This window comes from Bacillus rossius, chromosome 3 (genome assembly GCF_032445375.1).
Source record: "Bacillus rossius redtenbacheri isolate Brsri chromosome 3, Brsri_v3, whole genome shotgun sequence".
NCBI classification, from domain to species: Eukaryota; Metazoa; Arthropoda; class Insecta; order Phasmatodea; family Bacillidae; genus Bacillus; species Bacillus rossius.
The window spans coordinates 123,492,622-123,517,445 of record NC_086332.1 but is presented as its reverse complement, the minus strand read 5'-3'; the positions used below and the strand labels follow the sequence as shown (position 1 = coordinate 123,517,445).

The window sequence follows — 24,824 nt, the reverse complement described above, 5'->3', positions numbered from 1 at the left end:
TTTAGCATAAACGTCCAAACAACCATCACTGAAGAAAATATACAGAAACCTAACCTCAAAAATTAAAAAAGTTTAAGTAATGTTTGTCGGTGACAGAAAAATAAAAAACAAATATGGAAGCAGATGCTATACTATATTGAATAGTGAATTGACCGACAGTATTACAGAATTAGATTGGCAAATTATTTAATTTACTTATGGAAACGCCAGATGGCGTTAAAATTTAAATTTCATTCAATTACTCAAACTCTCAGTCGGACATTCATACATCACAATATCAATTTTTTGCTCTTCAAAAAAAATATTGTTTATATATATATATATATATATATATATATATATATATATATAAAGTGTCCTATGTCCTTCACTCTACACTTGAAAATATGCACACGAAATTTCATGATAATCGGTTGAGTAGTTTCCGTGTGAAAGCGAAACAAACAAACAAACAAACAAACAAAAAAAACAAATTTCTTATTCGCATTTATAATATTAGTAAGGATATAGTTTAGTAATAAATTTAATAAAATGACAACAAAATACTAAACAATAACATTTATCAATAGTATATTGAATACAAGTATTAAAAAAAATTAATTACTTAAATTTATTAACCAATAATAAATAAACTATCTATTGAAACAGAATTATTAATAAAGAACAATAAATTATTAAACAATAATTAATTAATCAATAACCAAAAATTTATAGAAATTCTAAGCCAGTCTAATATCTCAGAGTTCTTTCGATTACAATAATAATTGTATAAAAAAATTAATATATGTGAATATTGAACTTACCTAGACATAAGTTTTTGAAGAAAAAAAAGTTTGAAGTGTGTAGATTCAGCATACAAAACTCACACAGCACAAGACTTTCGCAAACAGAGATATATAACGTTGAAACGAATTTTCTTCTCCGAAGCATCCTACCGCTCAATACACAATTCTACAAAAAAGAAAAAGAAAAAATAATTGTTAAAATTATCACAGTAATAACAATTTATACACGAAACGAACAGCATATGATACACGAATCCAGAGTGCCCCGTTTTTGATCGGTCACCTTGTTCATAGGACTATCAAGTGTTTTTTTTTCATTTATAATATTTTTAATAATTTTAATTCTCTAATTAAAATTATGTACACAATTGAATGCCCCAAATTATAATGTGAGAATTAAAATTATGTATATAATTTTATTAGAATTATAATTCTGTACATAATTTTAATTTTTGGACCAAATTTCGTGGAATTAAAATAATGCACTTAGTTTCAATTTTTAACATAGTGAAAATTGGCAATGAATATTTTGTGTGGGCGCAATACAAATTCCGTGAGTTATAAAATTTACTTCAAATATAATTGATTTATTATAATTGTAATATTTAAATTTAAATTTGAAATAGCACACAGTCGTAGAATAATTTTAATTCATCACGTTTAAATTCCAATTATTTTGTGGCCCATTAAATTTTTTTCCTGCAATTTTAACGACTTTGAAGCTGAAAAAATGCATTAATGTTTTCTTATTCCATATTAAAAGTCAAATAAAATTATGTCTCTACAAAAAATAATTTCCAGGTGTTTAGTATCCTTTCCTGTATATTTTGAATTAATTTTATGTATAAACATAAAATTCTTCTTTTGCAAATATGTATTCAATTTAATATACAAGTAAATATTTTATGAGGCAAAAAATCTGTAATTTTAATTTTAAAATTCATCTTAAAAAGAATACGTATTCAATGTGATGTACTAATAAATTTTTGTGGAACAAATAATTTATAGAAATTAATTATATAAATTAATTTTATGTCCAGACACAAAATAATTCATTATTTTTACTCTTGACTGAAGAAAAATAGTTTCGGAAAATATTAGTTTCTGTTAAAATGAAATATTTTTTTTTATTTATGGTTCACTATTTTTTACAATAAATAAGAATTTGACGTGCCATAAGCATCATGATTCGATTTAAAAATGGCGCGCTTATACACCGATATATATAGATATATAGAACGCTCGACACTCGACGGCCAAAGACGAAAAATACTCGCTAACGCGTGAAATAATAAAAAGAGAGACTAATGGTTCCGTCTAACTCGCACTGTCTGGCTAGTCATGGCGGAGAGGCCCGAGAATAACCGAAGACCCTTCGTTTGTGTTTAGTTCACACGTATGCTCGCACACACACTAGCCCCACTTTTACAATTACGCTTTACTATTTTCTCTCCAATATTTCTCGCTCATGTTTGCAAATACAAAGATGGACCTGAGAACCTTTTCTATGTATTTTTTAATTCTCCACAACTTTTGTTTAAAAAGTTTTTCGCTTAAATGCCTAGATTCTGAGGAAAATTGAGTCAAACCAATTTTTAGCCCTTTTCTCCAAAAAGTCACGTCCGATTTCAAAATAATTAGCACCAATAGATTCAGCATCTTCGAATTACCCTTGTAACAAGTTTTCAGATCTGCTGGTAAAAAGTGCGCATTTGCCTCTTGTTGACTGGCCTAATTACCAGTATAATTGTTTTGGAAATTTAGGTGTTAAAATATTTAACATTGTCAATAATTATGCGACCAACTCTATAACTACCAGATTTTTGCATGCTGATCCCTGTCAGTTTAGATAACAGACAAATCTAAACTACTTATTTGTATTATGCAATAATTTGTTATTTGTTCATTATATTAGTGCATGAATAATATTAGTATTATATCTTTGAATATTTTGCAGATGAAAAGTTGAGAACCTTTTTCCAAAACAAGTCTGGGAAATTGACACAAATTCCTGAAATAGAATTCTTTGGGGCCCCATTCACGATTGAAAAAGTGTCCCATTTGGAGTGCTCCAGGGGCCCCAAGTATTACCCATCCAAACAGACTGTTCGATCGGTAAGTTGTGTTACTGCATGTTCGTTACTGTACTTAACTGAAGTTTTTTTCCTTGTAGTCAGTCCAACTAAAAATACTTTGACATTAATAATATTCTCACTTGTTCATTGTAGTATATACTCAATATAAGTATGTTGTAACTACTTTTGTAGGTGGTTTCCCTTTTAAGATTCAGCCAAGAGGAAATGGGTTCGATTCCCAGTGCCTATGGAGCCTATGTGTCTGTAATCACAGGTGGCCTTTCTCTAGGTACTCCTATTTCCCCACCCTGCATCCATCTCACATCATCATCCTTCGTCATAATGTTGACAGTGTTTGAGTTAGGCTTTTTCTAGGTACTCCTATTTCTCCACCCTATGGTGAGAAGTCCTTACCTAGCATGTGTCACTAACCTTCATTATTACACAAATGTTGTACACTAATATTTTGTTACATTTATTCAATTACTTACTGCCAGCAGATATATCATATTTCTGTGGTAGGGCACCAGAAATTTTGTTGTCATTAAAGTTAAATTTCAAATAAACTGAATTTTCTTTTTAATGCTTCCTGGGCAAATATTCGTATCCTAAGGCATTATACTACAAAATACCATGTAATTTATCTTTCTGATTCATTTCACATTTACAATATTAATATAATAGTGTAAATATACTGCTTTGGTTCCCAAAGGTTGCCTACTATCAAACAGTTTAAAACTGATATTGGTACTTACTCTAATTATCCAGTGTGTTTCAAATAAAGTTACCTGTAACTGAACTTAATAGTTCATATGATTTAATGATAATTACTTTAAATGTCCAAACTAGTCACGGAGTTGGATAGAGCTAGAGGGGCATTCCATACCAGATCATCCAGGTGTGTCCACCCCACCATCTCAAATTTGGATGGAATTTGGTACATGGTATCTACAGACAAACAACCCATATTTTTCATTTTTGATATATTGGCTCTAGTTTGGAATTTAAAGTCCTTCAAATTTTCCCTCTGTATGGTAGAATTTTTTTAATCCACTACCAAAGTCGAATGACACATCTTGCTTCAAATTACATTTATTATAACAGTTATTAAGAGGCCACTCCAGTGTTTCAGGGACACTACGCAACCCGCGTTAACCTCATAAGATTCAATGCTATTTTCATTTTGCTTATAACTAATTAACTAATATAGATTTAGAAATGATGCTTGCTTGATATGTAAGACAACGATGCTCTTATCAAAGCCCCTTTCTTCAAAAATGTGCATAAATTATGGTTTTATACTAATCTTTACTAATATGCATAAGTGTATTGTCTAGGTTTGAACCATAATTTATGCACATTTTTGAAGAAAGGGGCTTTGATAAGAGCATCGTTGTCTTACATATCAAGCAAGCATCATTTCGAAATCTATATTAGTTAATTAGTTATAAGAAAAATGAAAATAGCATTGAATCTTATGAGGTTAACGCGGGTTGCGTAGTGCCCCTGAAACACTGGAGTGGCCTCTTAATGTAGAATCATGAAATTCACCATACTTATACAAAATTTTACGTAGATTTCAAATATCACTCATAACATCTAATTAAATGTCCGTAAGTACGTGCAAATTATGTCAGAATGGGGAAAAAATGATTTACCAAAAATTGTAAATATCATTTCAGTAATCCTATTATAATTTTTTTCTATTAATATTTACAATCTTGGGCTTGGTACCATTGGAAAGAGCACAGCATTTTCTACAAAATGGTGAAATAAAATTTGTGGATATTTACCTTCCTTTTTTATAAATGCAAGTTCTTTGTGAAAAAAGTGGTTAAGATGATTATAAATCAGTTTTAAGTTTACAAAATAATTTGTACATGTAAAAGAAAATATGTAGTAAAAATTTTATTGCAAAAATTTTTGAAATAATGATTTAGCCTTGTTTGGAATGCATGTTTAATATACTGTGCATCTATATATGAAAAATACAAATGAAAAGAAGAAAATGTTTGAAGAAAAGTTATGATTCAATTAATGTTTGGTCACTCAGTCAGTTTGTATAATATTGCATCTTCTTGCTTAAATGTAGATGATGTATATTGCCAGGGCTGGTCCTAGGGCGGTGCGGGCGGTGCGACCGCACTGGTCGCCATCGGGCGATGATCGGTCGAGTCTCACAGGAAAATGGACGACTTTAGGTACCCGCCCTCTGACGTCATGGTGTCACGTCACCAAATTCGAATGAATTCAAATTATTAATGGCGTTGTGTACGACAACACTTTTAATGTGGCTTATTCGAATTTCATTACTAGCGACTGTTTATTTACATAATGTTTCCCACAGTTGACAGTGGCGCTTCATCCAGCCCTTACTTGAACTGCTTGGCTCCTCCCCATTTCATGTCGTCCATTGCGAGGGAGTGGGGCGCGGGGTTAAATTTTGTCCATCACTTGTTTCGCTAGGCAAGCATTAACTATTGAATTGTCAAGTCGTTCAAATGCACGCGAGTGTATATTTGTGTTGTACAGTGTGTGTGGTTAACAGCTGAACGTTATGTACTTAGATTATTATAGAAGAATTTGAAATAGAAAAAAGAAGTAAGTCTTGTTTATATAAGTTCCTTTCTAGTGTATTCTGTGGCACTGCGATAAGACATTTTCCACTTATCCACGAACGAAACCACGTGGCGAGATTACACACGTTGTCTTAGACATTTAATGATTACGCGCGTTTGTCGAATACGTTTCTCCTTGCAGCCCGATGTACTGCACTTTTGTAGGTTTTTATAGCGTAGGTATTTTATATTTTGTATGGAAGTGATGTACTTGTTACATAGTATCTATTATTTAATCTTTGCCTATACTGTGTGTTGTATAAGGCAGTAAAGGTGTCGGTACTAGTTTTTTTTAACGGATTGTATATATGTATATCACACTTGTTGTTAAAGTTATTTCACTTATTTTATGTCCAATAACTATTAAAAAATGCTTTATCTAGGGCCTGTTTTACTGCTTTATTTAATTGGCAATTATTGTATCTGAGTTTTGACTTAGTTTAAATGGAAAATAAATGATAAATCAATCAGTTATACTAACTGACAATTAAATAAAGGTGGTAAAAACAGGTTCATAATTAATTTAAAGTGCAAAAAAAAAGTTTTTAAGTAGTCACTGAACTTAAATAAAGGAAAAAGTTAACTTAATTAGTTTATAACTAGCTTCTGCTAGCGATTTATTTCGCATGGGAATCAATTATTGCACATCATAATTTAAGTCTTCAACTCAAGTATCGTCAATCGGGGTGAAGGTGACCAGTGAGGTGAAGTAGTCCATTTTTATGAAATTTGTTTTGTTTGCCTAACACAGTCCAGGTAATGAAGATAAAAAATTATCTGAGAGTTTCTATTAAAAGAAGTGATTGTGAGACTGAAATTACAATTTTAGACAGAAATTTAGAAACAAATAAAATTCAAGAAATATTTGTTATGATTAATAATGTTACTAATACTTTATTACTGACACGTATAATAAAAAATTAAAGGCAAATAAAATTACTATGTTTACTGATTTGAGGGGATATAGAGTAAGTAAATAATAAAAATTGCCAAATAGATATAAATTTCTAAGGTAAACTAATTTTATTGGAACTGTGCAGTTTCTTTAGCATTTTGGGATAAAGATGACCACATGGTCATGTTCACCCCAATGTCTAGTAATTTATGTCAAGAAGTGTCTTCTATGTTGTTGTAATCTCTATGCTTGTGTTTTGTGGTTTGTTGTCTTCACTTTCAGTAGGAACATGTTTACAATTTTATTTTAGCAATATTATGTATCTCTAACAGATTTCAATTGTTATTTCCAGTAGCTTACCTGTGGTAGTTAGGTCTACTTTTTTCTATTATTGTAAGGTTTACTTCACATATAAGTTAATTGTTTTATTATACTAATAATGATGTATTTTTGGTTTTTGGCTGTTCTCATAACTTGTAGGGACCTCTATTTTAGGAAATAACTGTCAATCATATTCTGGAATAGCCTAAATGATAATGTTTGTAAAATATCAATTCAATTATTTTCCAGTTTTGTGCACAAGTAGTTTAAGTGAAGTCACCTTAACTATTGATAGGTATGTAAATCTAAGACAAGAACGGTTCACTTGAGTTTTTATTATTGGCAGTCTAATTTAAAAAAAAACTTTATTTTATTCTAAATTGTTTATATATTTTTTTATTACAGAGTAAAACTAATAAATAAGCATTTTTTTCTCTACATATTTTTTTTGGTGTTTCTCTTACAGGGTTTGTCCGGGAAGTAATATGACTCATTTTCTTCCGCCGCGACTGTACTTCGGAGCGTGCGCGCACCGACTGGATTCGGTAGAGGGGGTTCCTAGCTAACGAACGAGCGGCTGGTCAGTTGTCTCCGAGCAGCTGGAGAGTCAGGACAGGCTTTTTCGCGCGACGTGTTTCTGTGAGTGGTGCAAGCCGAAAATGCAGCTTTCGTTAGAGCAGAGGTACGCGATTAAATTCTGTGTGGAACTCGGTAAATCTGCGACAGAGACGTTTGATATGATCAAGCAGGCTTACCCAGATGATGCTTTAGCAAGAAGTGGTGTGTTTCGGTGGCACAAGGCCTTTTCGGAGGGCCGGGAAGAGGTCGCCGATGAAGATCGTGCTGGAAGACAAACCCCGACAATGTGACTCGTGTGCGCAAAGTTTTGAACTCAGACCGTCGACTGAGTATTCGTTTAATTGCCCAGATGTTAAATTTACCAAAATCTGTGATTCATGACATTGTGACGGAGCATTTGAACATGCGCAAGGAGTGCGCGAAGATGGTCCCAAAAGTGCTCACTGACGACCAGAAATTGCGGCGAATGGAAGTATGCCAAGAAAATTTGAACATGTGTGAAAGAGACCCCCAATTTTTGAATAACGTAATCACAGGTGACGAGTCATGGATCTTTGAGTATGATCCCGAGACAAAGAGGCAATCTTCCAAGTGGCACACGCCGGCGTCTTCTCGCCCAAAAAAGGGAAGAATGAGAAAATCCAAAGTGAAAACGATGCTCATTGTCTTTTTTGACATCAAAGGCATCGTCCACCATGAATTTGTTCCTCCTGGACAAACCGTCAACGCCAAGTTTTACGTGGAAGTGCTCAAGAGACTCAAACGAAGGGTCAATCGGGTCCGACAAGACATTGCAGCCGACTGGAAGTTGCACCATGACAACGCCCCGGCTTACACCACCTTTCTTGTGAACAGCTACCTGACCAAGGCCGGCATCCCAACGCTTCCGCATCCGGCCTACAGCGCAGATGTGGCCCCCCCGGACTTCTTTTTGTTTCCTCGCTTGAAAAGGCCGATGAAAGGCGAGCGTTTTGAGACGACAGAGGGGATCCAAGCACTTGCACCGCGGCTCTCAAGGCTATTCCGGAGAAGGCCTTCCGTGATGCCTTCTATGCTTGGAAATCGCTGTGGCAGCGCTGCATCGACGCAGAAGGAGCCTACTATGAAATTTTTTAAAGAATTGTAACGATTGGCTCAATAATTTTTTTTTAATTGACTCAGTCCTATTACTTTCCGAACAAACCCTGTATTGTTACGATTTATGGGGGTTCGTAAAGGATAGCCCAATTAATAGATTTTAAAATCACACAGTTTTATTTATTGCCACTACTTATGTCACAAATAATCAATTGCACTTAAAAATGTTGCTTGCCCAGTCACTCAGTTTCCGCACACCTCGCTGAGCCGCACCTGTGGCGCAACTCTCTCCGCAGCACCCCTCGTGGATCTCCGTCGCCGCACTTCGCCGCCGATGCACTTGCCTTCGCCGAGGTTCCGCTCGACGCCTCGCTTGGAACTTCGCTCGGGACTCCGCCACGCCTGCGACACTATCGCCCGGAACTGCTCTCTCTGCCCTGGAACCTTCGTCCAGGGACTTCGCCGCTCTATCGCCCCGGAAACTCCGCCGCGGGAGAACTCCCGACTAAACTCTCACTGACTCCCTCCCCTGCCCTGGAACCTTCATCCAAGGACTTCGCCACTCTGCCGCACCAGCGGCACTATCGCCCTGGAAACGCCGCCGCGGGAGAACTCCCGACTGACTCAACTCTCATCTTATATCAGCCCAGGCGCTTTCCAGAAATCACGAGCGCGGCTGGGGCCAGTCGCGTCATTCTGCGCCGACCCGACGGCAGAAATCTCTCGAAAGACGTGTCGGCGGCTCGCGTAACTCCGCAGCTGTCAGGTTTTGGATGTCAAACTAACAGCGCCGCGCAGGGAGCTGAGGGCTGGAGGGAGGGGACCCAGGTGCGCACGGAACGTCTCATGTTGCACGGCCACATGATGTCAGCCAGCTGTGCACCTGCATGTGTCGCGGCCTTGCTCACGTTCGTAACTATATGATGTGGTCATTTTAATCCTTCCACTAGCAAGATGAATATTACAATGAAAATAAACTTAATTTTCACATATACCTCACTTGGGGTGAACATGACCAATTACATAAAAAAATTAAAAACATCATTAATATATTAGTAATTTTTTTTTTCAATAACAGCATTACAGAAACAAGTTTAGCTCTATACATGTACATAGTTAGATAAATAAACATATTAAAATCTGTTAACAAAAATTCATTATGAAGATGAAATCTGGTCACCTTCACCCCAACTGACGGTATGTCCTATTCTATATCCCTGATATCATGTATGTAACGAGTGATGGTTAAATGTGTCTTTTAGAGATTAAAAAACATGTCACCGCCTTCAAAAAAATTATCTGGTGCACAAAACTTAAAAGAAAATGGATAATGCAAGCAGAAACTGAAAAATCTGCAAATTTACTATAAAAATTTTTGAGAGTCAAAAAGTTATTTGACCATTCATCACCAGAACTTCAATATCAATAAGCAATAGAAGAAGACCCACTTGAAAAAAGTTCTGATCATGAAGATACAGAGCACCATTTCAAGAAGATTTAGCTGTTCCTGGAACCTCGTCTGCATCTCAAAATATTTCAAAATGGCCGCTTATTATTGACGCTGCAACAAAAGATGAAATCCTTCTTCGAGGCCCTGTTAGTAATGTAATGAACAATGAAAATTACCCAAAGAATTGTGACGGGCGTCATTTTTCATATTCACATTTTGAAAAAGTAATGCCAAATGGGGAGATTTTTAAAAGAAGATGGCTGGTGTACTCTAAATCTGCAGATAAAGTATATTGTTTTTGCTGTCATTTACTTAACACAAACCCCAACTCTAATTTAGGAAAAGAAGGATTTGACAACTGGAGGCACTTATCAACGCGTCTGAAAAAACTTTGAACATCCTCAGATCACAGACGTGCTATGAATAGTTGGATACAAGCGTCGATTAGGTTGAAGAACTTCAGCGCAATAGACAAACAATTACAAAAACAGATTGAAGATGAGAAATCGAGATGGGTTGCTATCCCCGAAAGAATTATGTCAATAGTGTTCTTGGCAGGCAATAATTTGGTGTTTAGAGGGAGCTCTGAAACGTTATACACCCCTAATAATGGCAACTTCTTGGGTTTGGTGCAATTATTAGGAAAATTTGATAATGTGATGATGGAGCATCTCCGCCATGTTGTAAATAAAGAGACTAATGTACACTATTTCAGCAAACCCATTCAAAACGAATTAATTCGCTTACTTGGAAGTGAAGTTCGAAATAATATGGTGAATATGGTAAAGTGAGCTAAATACTTCTCCATCATTATGGACTGCACTCATGATGTAAGCCACATTGAACAAATGTCACTAACATTCCGGTTCGTTGACGTTAATGAAGAAGTCGAAGTGCGAGATTGTTTTGTTGCTTACAAACCAGTAAGTGACTCTTTCGGAGCAGGACTCACTGACTCTTTCTTGATACGATTGTACAAGAATTTGATATAGACATGAATGATTGTAGAGGTCAAGGCTACGATAATGGAGCGAATATGATAGGAGTGAAGAAAAGTGTACAAACCAGAATTTTAAACCTATATCCTCGGGCATTTTTTAATCCATGTGGCTGCCACAGCTTGAATTTGGTGATAGCAGATGCAGCTAGAGATGGGTCGATTCCATATTTTCTCGATTCCAATTCCAATTCCAAAAATGCTTCGATTCCAGGTTCGGTTCCCTTGCCCCTCGTGCCTCAAAATTGAATTATTTTAAGTTAATTAAAAAGAGCCTTGGAAACTTGCTGGGTAAGAATAATAAGAAAAATAAGTTTATTGACCAGAGGTGGCACGAGGTGGAGAACAGGACAATTTGGAACTCCCTGACACAAGCAACTGGGGAGCTGGTGGATCGTTTAAGGGAAGAAGGTATATCATAAATAATTAACACTACACAAGTAGCTTGGTCTATAGGTTTCCTGTTTTATTTAAAAATGTAAATAATGAATTCCGTTTTCCATTTGATTTGGCATTTATAAGTTTTCCTATTAATGATATTAACAATATACTTTAGTTTTTCGAGAACGGGCCGGCCCTATATTAGTATAACAACACATATTCAACTTTACCAACAAACAGTTACATAAACAAAAATTTATAAGTATTACACCAAAATTTGATTCATCCAATTATTACATCGATGATTAGTTTTATTCATTCTACATATTCTTGAGGAAAGCACTGTTCGCTGGTAGGCTATTCATTCGATTAATGTAGTTCGTAGATAGAAAGTGGGGGGGGGGGGGGAATGTTGATTTTACATTACCACCCGGGTCTTCAAAAGATAACGTCGGGTCGTGGAAACATCTCTTCTAACGTGACCCGCAATGGAGGTGCAGGACCACGAGCTGGGAGCAATTTGTCTCTCCAGCACTTCGACCCTGTCTGAAAAATTCAAAACGAATTAGACCTGCTTCCAGACAGTCATACACCATCGACGCAAAAGGCCAGCAAACGGGAATGTGGGGAAAAGGCCGGATTACTCACCAAACAGGGTGTAGAGTTCGGAGCTCACTAGGTGTCTCGCGCCGACATCAGGATGCCGCGGACCGAGAAGACGCGGATGCGCGAACGAAGTCGAAAATTTAGAAAAAAAATACTAAAACTTAAAAATTAGAGACATTACTTGAACTAATTACTACTACTAACCGAATACTGAACAAATGGGATCACATCCCTTAGAGCAACTGACTACATCTCTTCTGCCCCCGAATTCGCAATTCCCCGCGAAAAACCTCCTAGCGCAGAGGACGTCGAGAAGACGTGGTCAGTAGCCGCGATCAGAGGACTGAGTGCCCGCAATCGGACAAAGCTCCTAATTAAATCGGGCGGTGAGGCCCCGGGTCAAAGGAGGGGGAAGGTTCGGTTCTAGGCCGAAAATTTCCGAAGGAGTCCGAGGCGGGCGTGACAAGTACACGACATGCGCGCTCTCTACCGGACCGAAACGAAGGCAACAAACAATCGACTTCTACAGGTCGGGAGGAAGAAGCATAGGGCCATAAGGCCAAGACTGGTAGAGAAGGAGGTTGGCCCGAGAGGGCCGGTTTGAGTAACGGTACTTCCAAGGGCTGCTCGTGACGTCACTGCGGCGCAGGAACCGGCCAGCTGAGCTCTCAGCTAAGGGCAAAACCTACATCTTTCACTCGTTTTCACGCCGATACAGCTACTGTGTTGGAACATATATCAAACAGTTTCTTTATATCTCACACAGTTATGTGGCTGTCACAATTTGAAGAGGAAAAATAAATAACTTTGTTACGAGTATATATACATAATAACAGTTTCATGCGCATCGTGTTTCATGCTCGTGCAAGCGATTCGTCTGACAAATTCTAATAATACCTACTCGTATTTGTTTTTTTGTTTGCAAGGTAATTATATTATATTATAATTATACTATGTATGTTTGAAACTTATTTTAAGGATACTCCTAAAGTGACTAAGTGAGCATTTCTGAAGACGGTCATACAAATACCAATAATCTAATAATTTACTATATTGTAGACTAAGACGTTCATTTTTAAGTAGTGTAGAAACTACACGCTGTGTTTATTACCAATTCGGCCTTACTGATATGAACACGAGACGGGAGTGCATAAATTGACTAGAAAAATAAATAAACCATGGCTCGAAAAATGCGCATACCATTGTATATTGCTCATATGCATGCAGTTATAACATTTTGTCACTCAAACAAGCACATTGACGAATATTAATATATCAGTTACCTTAATTTCTGGTTTTCTGAACAAGCTGTGCAAGCTTCTTCTGCCTTTTCTTTTCCGTGCTTGCAATTTTTGCTTGACGATTTAAATGCCGAAGTCTAATAAAAGTTCTGGTTCTTGCAAACTTCATTAAAACTTTTTTGTTAACATCTGGAAAATGTTCTACTAGTTTCACGAAAAAGTTTCGCACAACACCTTTTCCGTTCTGTAATCCTAACCCGTGATGTGTTTTAAATATTTCTTCAGCATGCTGTACAGTTTTCACAAATTTTGATGACGGGACAGTCAATTTTCCGCGACTCAGTATTTCTATCCATCCATCTATAAAAATCAAAACACACAATCCTACAGTAAACAGAGAATAAAATAAAATAAATCATAGCAACAAATAAAATTATGATAATTACCTTTGTTTTCTGTTTCTTCAATACTTTTTAGATTAGCGTCCTCGCTTGCATGAATCAAATATCCAGCTACATATCTTAATGCTTCATTCTCTTCCCATGACGTAGTCAAGGGCGTGAACAAATCATCTTGAACCGCCTCGTTTTCTTCGTTCTTGTTTTCTGGAATGTTTAAATTCAATTCGGTGAACATCTGGCTGGTCAGATATGGTTTTTGCTTCAAACTATCGTCTTCAACACATGCGCCTTGTGGCAGAGGAAGTTCAGATCCTAGTAACATTTGTCTGAACCTGTACTTGAAATCTGTTGGTGTAGGGTTATCGTAAGTACCGCCGATGCTTCTGAGGCGCGAAAAAAAACTTTCAAGTAAGTCCTGGTTTAAGCGACAAGTTATGATGTATTTCAGTGAGTTATTTTTCTGAAGATAATTGTGTAGACCAATTACAGATCGCACAGAAATTAATAAACCTTTCTGAAATGGCATCAATGTTTTGTGACCTACGATTCTCATGTTAAGAACCATCGCCTCCATTTCTGTAATTATTGACAATTGTTCTTCAATTCGAAAACCAAAAGCACTGTGCCACGGCTTACATTTATCGTGAATAAATCTTGAATTCATAACATCAAAAAACTTGTCAACTAATTCAAAGAAGTTACAGATTTCTGGATGTTCAGGATATTTCAAGGAAAGCCGTGTCGCTGTGTGATGCGAAAACAGCTGAACAGCAAATTTTACTTTCTGGCGAGTGTTCCCTTTTAGCTGAATATGAAGAGGAGTAAGTTTTGGAGACAATTTCAATTCTGTGTTTTCAATTATGGCTTGCACATGATCTTTCCTAATAACTGTTCCACAAGGGAGCTGTATTCCATAATCCAAAAAATTATTTCTCAACAACTTAATGGCATGTGGCATGTCTGCAAAAACCCACACAGGGTGGCTACTATGGGGATTTTCAAACGTTGTACTAGCTGGTGTTATATTTAGTTCTTTCCACAAGCCTATATTACTTCCGCCCATGTCACTGACCATCGCAACGACACAAAATGGCCGTTCCTCGAGCGCTCTTATAACATCGAAAAGAAGATCTTTTGTTATCTTTCTATCGAAGTCGTAAAATATTGGCTGTTTCCACTTTGAAGCTAGTCCTCGAGCCATTATTACTTGTGCGTTTATATTTGGCCCAAGTATTCTATCGTCACTTTGGTCGTAACATAATCTTGAATCTACACTCATCTCGTCAAATGACAGAATTGTTATGCGCTCTGTTTCAGTCATGATTTTAGTCGTAGCTTCAAGGACTGCTAACACTTCAGTTTGAATTCCTGGCATACATTTTAAATTCCTGGTCCATTTTCGAAGAGTTGACAATCCCGGAAGTGGCAAGCCTACTTTATTTTTCATGTAAAGATAGGCTTTCCGAGAAATTGATCTTAGAGTAATTGCTGCTGCTATGTCTTCTTTTCCCCAGCAGCATTTCTTTTTGGTTATGAATCTTTCAATTTGTTTTGGCGTGAAAACATTTTTCAAAATATTCCGCAATTCAGTTTTAACTAATTTTGGACATCGCTTATGCAGAATTTTAATTTTCAATAACTGTTGTTTCAACATTTTGTTTTCCATTTCCAAGCGCTTTTCAGATTCTCGCCTCCGTATTATTTCATTTTCCAGGTCAGATACTTTCATTTTTAATATCATTATTTCATTTTCCATGGCTTGCATTTTCGCTGACAAATAAGCCTCTGAGTTCACATCGTCTTCTGCAACTAACTGACAATTCGGAGTTTTTTGTTCATCATGTACAGTGTTACAATGCACCGAATCGTCCGATTTTCGTGCCTTTACAGATTTGTGTAATTCTTCCACAAGCTTCCTCTTCACGCTTCGCGAACGAAGACGTTTTCCTCTATAGTCTGAAGTGCATTCAGTTTTATTAGGTATGTTTGCATGTGGCACAGAACATTTTTTCAAGACTTTTCTTCTCTTCTGACCGGTCAGTTCCGCTTGTAAGTCTCTTTCAAAGTCCTCGGAAACGAAGTGATCCGAACAAATGCTAACATTCCTCGGATTGAACTTGTCTTTTCTCTTGCAAGCTAACACCCACTTTATTGAAATGTCTGGATCTTCAGGAAATCTATAAAAACATAACGCACTGTCACCACGACCTGAAACGTTTCTGCAGGTCGCAACTGCACAAGCGGGCATTTTTATTACACAGTCACATCCACGACGAAGCATGAAAAAAATCCACTACGGCGTGCGACTACTGATCGCAGCAACATAAAACTCGCAGCTCTCCCGTTTGTGCGGTTGTAATACCATTAAACTCCGAAACATAAGTAGGATAAGGAAACTACTATAAATAAATATAATTTTAAACCACTCCGATCTAACTACGAACTCATGCCGAAGTAAGGCGGGTAAAAATCGCGGTCTGGAACTGGCAATGCGTGGCAGTCAGCCCTAGACTCGGAGAGGGATGCGCCGCGGTGACGTCACGTGCGACCCTCCGGGGTACCGTTACTCAAAACAGGCGAGACGGCCCAACCTTCTTCTCTACCAGTCTTGCCATAAGGCGTAGCGGCGCTGCGCTCTGGCGGCGTAAAGGGGAACTAACGGAGGCGGTGAACTGACTCGCCGCCAGGTGTCACGAACGTAGTCTCAGCTCGCTGGCCACCATGGGTGAAGTTGCTTTTTTCTCTGCCGCTAGGTTTCGCGGAGGTCTCTTTAGGTCTCTTGGCTAAGTTCATGTCAGGTCACTGCTCCTGGATTTCTCAGAACTAAGGGGGAAGGGTGGGGGAAACAAAAGGCGCAACGATGCTGGGAACAACCGTCCATGGGATACGTGTTCGTGACAAGACTTACTACTCTCAGCAGCTCTCTGAGAAGTAGCCGCTTGCAGCCCAAAAGCTGCTCTATGCAGTTTTGGTCATGCAGGGAATTAAAATTACAAACTCGGGACGTGACTGCAGGCGAGAGAAATTTCAACCGGGCTGACAATGTCCACATTAGACAGCAAAATATCAGATTGGCCCCCTGGGAAGGGGCTTCGGTCCACTGGCACAAAGTTTAAATCCGTGGCGTACACCGGCCTAACAAAAGTAAATCACCCCCATTAACAACCAGATAAATTTAAAAAATAAGAAACCCCAAAAAATTTTAAAATTATAGAAAAAATTAAAAAAAGGGTGACGAAATGCCTAATTTCTGGCACACTAACATTCCGGTTCGTTGACGTTAATGAAGAAGTCGAAGTGCGAGATTGTTTTGTTGCTTACAAACCAGTAAGTGACTCTTTCGGAGCAGGACTCACTGACTCTTTCTTGATACGATTGTACAAGAATTTGATATAGACATGAATGATTGTAGAGGTCAAGGCTACGATAATGGAGCGAATATGATAGGAGTGAAGAAAAGTGTACAAACCAGAATTTTAAACCTATATCCTCAGGCATTTTTTAATCCATGTGGCTGCCACAGCTTGAATTTGGTGATAGCAGATGCAGCTAGAGATGGGTCGATTCCATATTTTCTTGATTCCAGTTCCAAAAATGCTTTGATTCCAGGTTCGGTTCCGTTTCCGATTCCACCAAAAAAAATTGCCATGTACCTAATCATTAAAGAACTTAAAAAAGGAAAAATATAATATAGCATGATTCCAAACAAATTTCTATTTCAAGACAAAGTTTTTAATGCAATTATAATGAGAACTCAACTGCTTGTATTATGCTAATTAATTCATAAGCAATACAAGGTTATAATTTCATCAATTTCTGTAAATGAAAATTTGGGTGTATTTACAAAACAAACTGAAATATTAAAACAGTATATAAATCAAAAATAGAATCTTATGGTACATTATGAATTTCTTTTCAAAACAAAACCAATAAGTTAAACACATGAACATATTAATGAAGTTAATAAAACATTATTCTAAATTTTTGTTTAGAAATATGAGCATTTTTACACGCTCTGGATCAAGCCTGTTACGCTTCACATCACAAATGTTTCCAGCAGTACTGAAAAGTCTTTCGCTGCTAACTGTCGATGGTGGGAGACACAAATACTTTCTAGTAAGAACTTGAAGTGAAGAAAAATTTGGCCTAGACTTCCAGTAGCTTGCAACACAGGAATTGGTGACTACTTGTTCTGAAAAGTAGGTATCACATTCATTCTTTGCAGACTCTATCTCACTGGTAGCCTGACCAAACAGACTACTATATTGAGACCATAGGCCTGTTCGTCTTTCTTTCTTCTCATCTGTCGGAGCGTTCTCCACCTAAAATAATTACCATTTACAGTGTAAAAACCATGTATGGAAAAAGTCATCACTTTAAAAATTACAGGAAGTGTGTGTTTACTTATTTTTGACACAAAAACCATGTTAGCTTCAGCTTCAAGATTTGTTTTAGCTTCTTGTAACACACATTTGTTTTTGAATGGTGCATCTTTAAAACGTGGGTCGAGTAGTGTGGCCAACTGATAGATTCTGTTTGTTTCGATTCCTTTGAATCTGTGTTTAAATGAGGCCAGGAGGTCATTCTTTAGCCCTTGAAAGCCTGAACCCAATTGAGCTGGTTTACTTAACTCATGCTCAATGATGGTCATAGAGGGATTACCTAAAAAAAATATTTATAATTAGGCTTATACATCGATACAAACACTGTATATTTTAAATGGAAGAGAAAAACCAATTCAATTTTTATATTTCTTTAGAAGAAGTGATGTGAAAGTAGCTATATTTCGCAGATTGAAATATAATTATGTTAAGTTAAATTAAAAACAAAAATTAGCCTTACCTCTGACCAGGGACCGGAAAGTTACTTTTAAAAAGTAACTCAGTTACAGTTACAAATACTCCAATGGAAATGTAACCCTGTTACAACTACAAGTTACACTACTGAAAATAAACCAGTTACAGTTCTGAGAAAAGTAACTGTAAGTTACTTTAACAGCTACTTTGTGAAAAACTAAAAATGTGATACGTAAAATTGTTATAATTAAAAGCTAATAAAACATATTGTGTTTAGTAAAGATATATGTTTATTTAAACTGAAAAAATTTTAATAGGTCTTAAATTACATTGAGTAATTAGTTCACACTACAAAATTGTTTGCAGCACCACACAACAAGCACTTCACAATAAGGTTATTTTTATTACTCGACCGAACTTCGAAAAAATTAGAATATGAAGGCCACGGCAACGAAAATTCTGGACTCCTTTCTAAGCTTCTTGCTTCATTAGATTATGTCATTGCTTTCGCGCATGTGCACAGGTAGGTTAATTAATTAAACAGCACAACAGTAAACCCGCATGTCGCAAATATTAAATAAATGACAATCAAAATACAAGTGTAGGCTAACCAACAGCAGTTTTACAAGTACAAGCAATACCATCGCAAATAATATGCTTGTCGGGATTTTTGTTCTGGGATTGAAAAAATCAACAAATCGTTGTTCGTTCAATAAGAAATACATTTTAAAAATGTAACGCAAGAAGTAACGACAATTATCGTTACTTTAAGGCAGAAAAATGTAATTCAGTTACAGTTACAGTTACAGTTACTGAAAATTTAATATATTGAGTTACCATGATCGTTACCATAAAAAGTAACTGTTACAAATAACGTCGTTACTAGTAGCGCGTTACTTCCAGTCCCTGCCTCTGACACATTTGCACTGGCTGAACTGACTTCCAGTGTGGCTGAATCGAAAATCTGCAGCACAGCAATTGTGTTTTCCAGAAGTTTCCAGTCAGAAGCAGATAATTCACAAGGTAGATTCAGTTCTGCTGCTGCTAAAAGAATAGCTAACTTCTGCTCATTAAGTCTTTTAAACATGTAAAGTGATGAATTCCACCTCGTTGGTTCATCATCTTGAACAAGTCGATGCTCTGGTACGACAATTGTTTTCTGGCACTTTCTTAAAACTTTACATGCTTTTGAAGAGTGCTTGAAAAATCCAACAATTCTTCTGCATTTGCTGTTAGATTTGTAACAGTTTTTTTGGAGAAAAAACCATCCTTTAAAACAAGCTGAAGGGTGTGTGCAAAGCATGATACATAGTGAAATTCAGACATTTCCAGCCCTGCACTGATGTTACGAGCATTGTCTCTGACAATCACAGTCACTTTTTCTTTTAAACCCCACTCCTGCAAAGTTTGTGTGATGAAACTACACAGATGTTCCTTTGTGTGGCTTATTTCATTGAATGGAATAACTTCAATGCACAAGCCTTTGGCATTGAAATCGTCATCCATATAGTGCACAGTAACACTCATGTAATCAACATTTGCTGTTGAAGTCCACATGTCTGTGGTAACACCAATGAACTCAACATGTTTCTGTTGATCACTCTCTCCTTCACAGTGATTTTGGGTATAATCTTGTTTGCAAATGTCTTTCTACTTGGAATGTTATATCTTGGTTCCAACTTGGAAACTAACCGACAGAATCCTTTATTCTCTACAACACAGAAGGTTGACTTTCTATGCACATCATTTCACCTATCAGTCTTGTGATCTCTGCTGCTCTGGCATCTCCAGGCTTGAATTTGCTCTTGGCATCAAACAATGCTGGAAGAGTACTTTGCACAAAGCTTGCAGATTTCTTACTTATTTTTGGTTGTGTTGGACCAGAAAGAACAGTGGAAATGGATGATGCAGAACAGGTGGTACTTATAGCAGCTGAACATTCTGGTTCACACTTAGAAACGGCTTCGGTTCCACCCACACATTCACTGGAGTCCCCCAAAGCAAGATACTTATATTGAGTCTGAAAATGTTTTAATAGGTTGGTTGTGGTCTTTGTTGGCCCACGAGATATTTTCGTGTTACAATAATTGCATACTGCAAATTTGTCATCGAACGGGTAGATTGTAAAATGTTTCCACACTTCAGACATGATTTTTTATTTCTAATGCACAGTTTCACGTGTGTTTCTGCAAAAACGAGTTATATACATCACAGAAATACGTGTACTGTACTATCACAGAAATACGTGTACTCTAATATAGTAGAAATAAACTGACCTGATCTCTTGAAAAATAGTAATTGAAACCACACGTGTTAATAGAAACAAAAGTGAGGTTACAACATAAAGTATTCGATAATATGGAGGCTTTCGTGTTTCATCTCATGCAGTAAGTGCTCAGCCGCGTCAAAATGTACCATCTATGTGCGAAGCAAACGAAAAAAAGTTAATTAATCTAACATACTAGTTAAATATATTATTATATTAAATAAAAATACCGTGATATATTACTTATTTTAACCCAATTTTAACCATTTTAAAACTTCAAACAAAAGAAATTACGATAGATAGTATTGCTTTTGTTGTGTTGCACGCTCTGTTAGCTGTTTACAATGTTAAAGTATGGCGGACTCGGCTAGATGAGATGATGTATTCATAATTTGATTATTTTCCTTTCTTTACGTATTGTGTAATTCAACACGAAATAAGTTACAATACGGTTATGATTCTAGAGTTTGGAAAACAAATATTTCATTTGATCCTAACGACTTTTATAATTTAATTGTTTAAGCTGAAACTGCAACCTATATAAACGTGATATAAGATAACTATTATGTAATTTACAGAATTTGGAAATCAAAGTGCAAGATGAGTTACGTAAATATTGTGACAATATTCTGGCCGAAAAATACAGTAATTTTAGCAGGAATCGCTGGTTTCATTCAGGAAAAAACCTTTTTCTTCTAAATTATTAAGAGTGCTTAACTAAATATGATACGATTCCTTGAAACTTGGCGGAAGAATCGACGGTTCCGATTCCTGGCAGAATCGGTTGAATCAAAGCACCGAATAATCGAAACGCCCATCCCTAGATGTAGCCAAAAGTTCCGTTAAATCTGTTTCTTTATTTAGATTTCTCCATAGACTTGATGTCGCTGGGGCTGATCCCGTTTGGCGTGGTTGCTCAGATAGGTGGTAGAGAGGATTCGAGCCTCGTGGCCTGGGGGATCAAGCTTAGCGCAGGTGTGTCGCTCTCCCGCTCGATGAGCACCGTCCCGGAGAGTACCGCAGGTTCGTGTTGTGTTTCCTCGCTGTGGTTGCGTCCCGTGTCGGCCAAGGCGTCCGTCCGCTAGCACGTGCCTCCTGCGCGTCTCATGTCTCTGCTGCCAACAGCAACACCAGAGCTTCCAACCATTATGGACTTTCTGTAATTATTACAGATTTAACAACGAATTACGGAATTACGGAACATCGCTGGTTTATTACGGAAACAAGGCTTTGTGCTGCATGGTAACGGAAAAAACTCCGTTTCTGCTGTGCTGTTTCGAACACAGTTCGAATACATAGCGTGGTTGCGCAAATAACGAAACTAGTAACCGTGCGCATGTACTGTCGAAATAAGTAGATTAATTCTCGTGTTTTGAAATAATAATGGGATGGTATTACATCCGTTGTACGATACAACTAGTACATATTCTCGGACGTTTCGTTTGTTGGCTACTTACATCACGATAATTTTTGTACGGTATTATGGCCAACCTGTGTTGTTTTAATTTATTTCTTGAGTAATTTTTTCATCATAGTGTTTTTGTCGTGTCTACAGACGTGAAAATTTTTTATGTTTTTCGATAGTGTTGTGTTCTTCAGTGCCGGTTGTAGAAATGAAGCGTGTGACAGAACAAAAGTGTATCTGGGGGGAAAAAAAAGAAAGCAATTCTTCAGAACTTTCAACCTAATTATTCAAAAGAATGGCCATGCTTGTTGTCTTCAAATGTTTTGGAACACCACGCGTTTTGTAATGTATGCACGTGTGACTTTTCGATTGCACATGGTGGAAGGGATGACTGTAGACGGCATATGAGTAGGCCAGTTGCAAAGTAAGCCTTGTCCACAAAAATTGAAAAACGAGTTTATGGTGGTTTTGGGTGCACCTTTGTGGTAGGTATCAGTGACAGTTAAGAAACTGGAACAAAATAATTATTGTCCCTGTTTAAAAGCAGCACAAAATACCAGTACAGTTTCAAAACATGCCTTGTCCAAATTTGCTACTGTTACAAAACAGGTTATGTCCATCCCGAATACTGTAGCAAAATAGGTCTTGTCCTTTAAAAATCTAGTGTTTTCAAATGCGTGGTGTCAAAACGGGTCTTGTCCATTTAACATTATTTAAACATTAGTACGTGCTGTGAGAGGTTTTATAAATATAAAAATGTTGTGTAAAATAAAAAGGCAAATATTGATGAATATTGTCGTAAATATTATAGTGTCGTAAAACTATTTCACTCATGTATTTTTGTACTGGGTAGGCATAAAATAAAACGAGTTTTTAAAATATACCAAAGTGATAAATCTAACATCAACTTCAAACATTAATTGCTTACAGGAGTTGTATACTATATTAATTTATTATCACTTCAGCCATAGCATTAATATTGTTACTTAATTTTGGTTTCGTTTTGTTGAAGGTGCACCAAAAGAAAATCGCAGTGGTGATGTTAGATCCAAACAATTTGCCTTAAAAAAACAAGCTGTCAAAACATACATTCAATCACTACAACTACTACAATTGCACTACTGTCGTGGCAAATCAAAACAGCAATATTTGCAGAGTTCTCTTACAATAAAGAAGCTTTGGCATTCTTTTAAACAAGCTTCAGATATCAGCCTAAGAGTTAAATATGAATACTTTAGAAAGATCTTTGTTGAGGACTTCAATATTAGTTTTGGTTGCCCATCAACAGATGCATTTTTATTCTGTATTCGGTTGAAAGAGGAGATTAGTTACACCCATGATCAGGGCAGCAAACAAGATCTAATTACTCAATACAGAGTGCATAAGCTCAAAGCAAAAGTGTTTTATGAACTGCTTAAGAAAGAAGAAGATGGTGTAGTTAGTTTTAGCTTTGATTGCCAAAAAAATCAAGTGCTACCTAAACTACCTGATCAGTCTGCTTACTGCAGCCGACAACTCTATTGCTACAACTTTACGATATGCCAGGGCACGTCATCCTCCAAACAAGATCACCATAGTACTTATGTTTACACGTGGACCGAGCCAGAAAGGTATAAAGGGTCGAATGCTATTGCATCTGCAGTCTACTATCGACTAAGGAACACAAGCCTTGCTGGTGTACATACCGTAAGTCTGTACTGTGATGGCCGTGGTGGCCAGAACAAAAATAGCTCAATGATCGTTATGCTATGCAAATGGTTACAATCATATGCTCCACAAAATGTAAACAGAATTATACTGACGTTTCCGATCCCAGGACATTCATACATCCCTCCCGATAGAGTCTTTGGCCTCATTGAACAAGTGATAAAGAAGAGGGAAACCATAGTTGCTCCTGAAGAATACTATAAACTGTCCAGGGAGCATGGCCAGCTATTTAGACCAGTAGAAGATTATAAGTTTTATGATTGGAAGAGTGCAGCTGAAGTAATATTAAAGAAACCTGGTAACTGGCATTTTCAATTTTCTCCGTTCAAGCGGTTCGTAATACATCGTTCAGAAAATGGAACTGTTCTCGTAAGAGGAGAGCCTAACTACAAGGTAGATGCTGGAGCTGCTAAATCAATATGCAGGCGTGGCAAAACCATTTCAAACATAACACCACAAGAATTGAAATTGGGAGTACCAATAAAACCTGAGAAACTAAAAGATGTGGAAAGCCTTTTGTGTAAGCATTATGGAAGTGAATGGAAAGACAATCCCCTTCTTGGCTAATACAGTTCTATCCTTGAAGACACAACAGTAGGTGAGGCAGAAGATGCTGAAGATGACATTATCATGACAGATGATGAACTTGGTATATAGTATTTAGGACAAACTAAGAAACTCACTGTTTGCTCATTGCAAACCTTTAATTTTTTTTATTTGCATATGTATGTTAAAATTGTGTTGAAAACAATGGTAAGCAAGTCGGTTTGTTTAGTGTTCTTAACTTACAATTTAAATGACCTTTTTGTTCCAAAGTCTGCATCTGTAGCTAAAATACACAATATAAATTTAATTAGTTATAATGTACATTCCTTTAGCAAAGTGCATCTTGTCCAAACCCAGCAGTTTCAAAATAAGCCATGTCCAGCTGACTGTTGCAAAATAGGCTATGTCCAAACAATTTTATTTAATTTAAGACACCCCAATTGTGCAATTTGTATGATACAGTAAACTCTCGCCAGTCCGTGGCCCGAGAATCCGAAGTTCTCAGAAATCCGGGGTATTTCCGAAGTGACATGATCGTTACTGTTTAGATGTATGTATCACTATTCTCAGTGGATGATAAGAGCGACGCTCACTGATATTTATAGCGCGGTAAAAGGCTCTGAACTGGCGCGCAGTCATCTCGTTCCCGTCAGATAACTGTGAAATTTGAGCGGTGAC

General features: G+C 36.9%; 1 protein-coding gene across 3 annotated transcripts in view; it reads left to right on the top strand.

The window, feature by feature from the left end:
• The window catches only part of LOC134531217 (uncharacterized), a 136,493-nt gene that overhangs the window by 30,230 nt on the left and 81,439 nt on the right, over positions 1-24,824 (top strand). For all 3 annotated transcript variants that reach the window (XR_010074969.1, XM_063366881.1, XM_063366882.1), the window contains one exon: positions 2,743-2,900. Coding sequence is in view for 2 of the 3 variants with exons in the window: in XM_063366881.1 (XP_063222951.1) it covers positions 2,743-2,900 (158 nt within the window). In the remaining variant the exon portion in view is untranslated. The remainder of the gene's footprint in view (positions 1-2,742; positions 2,901-24,824) is intronic.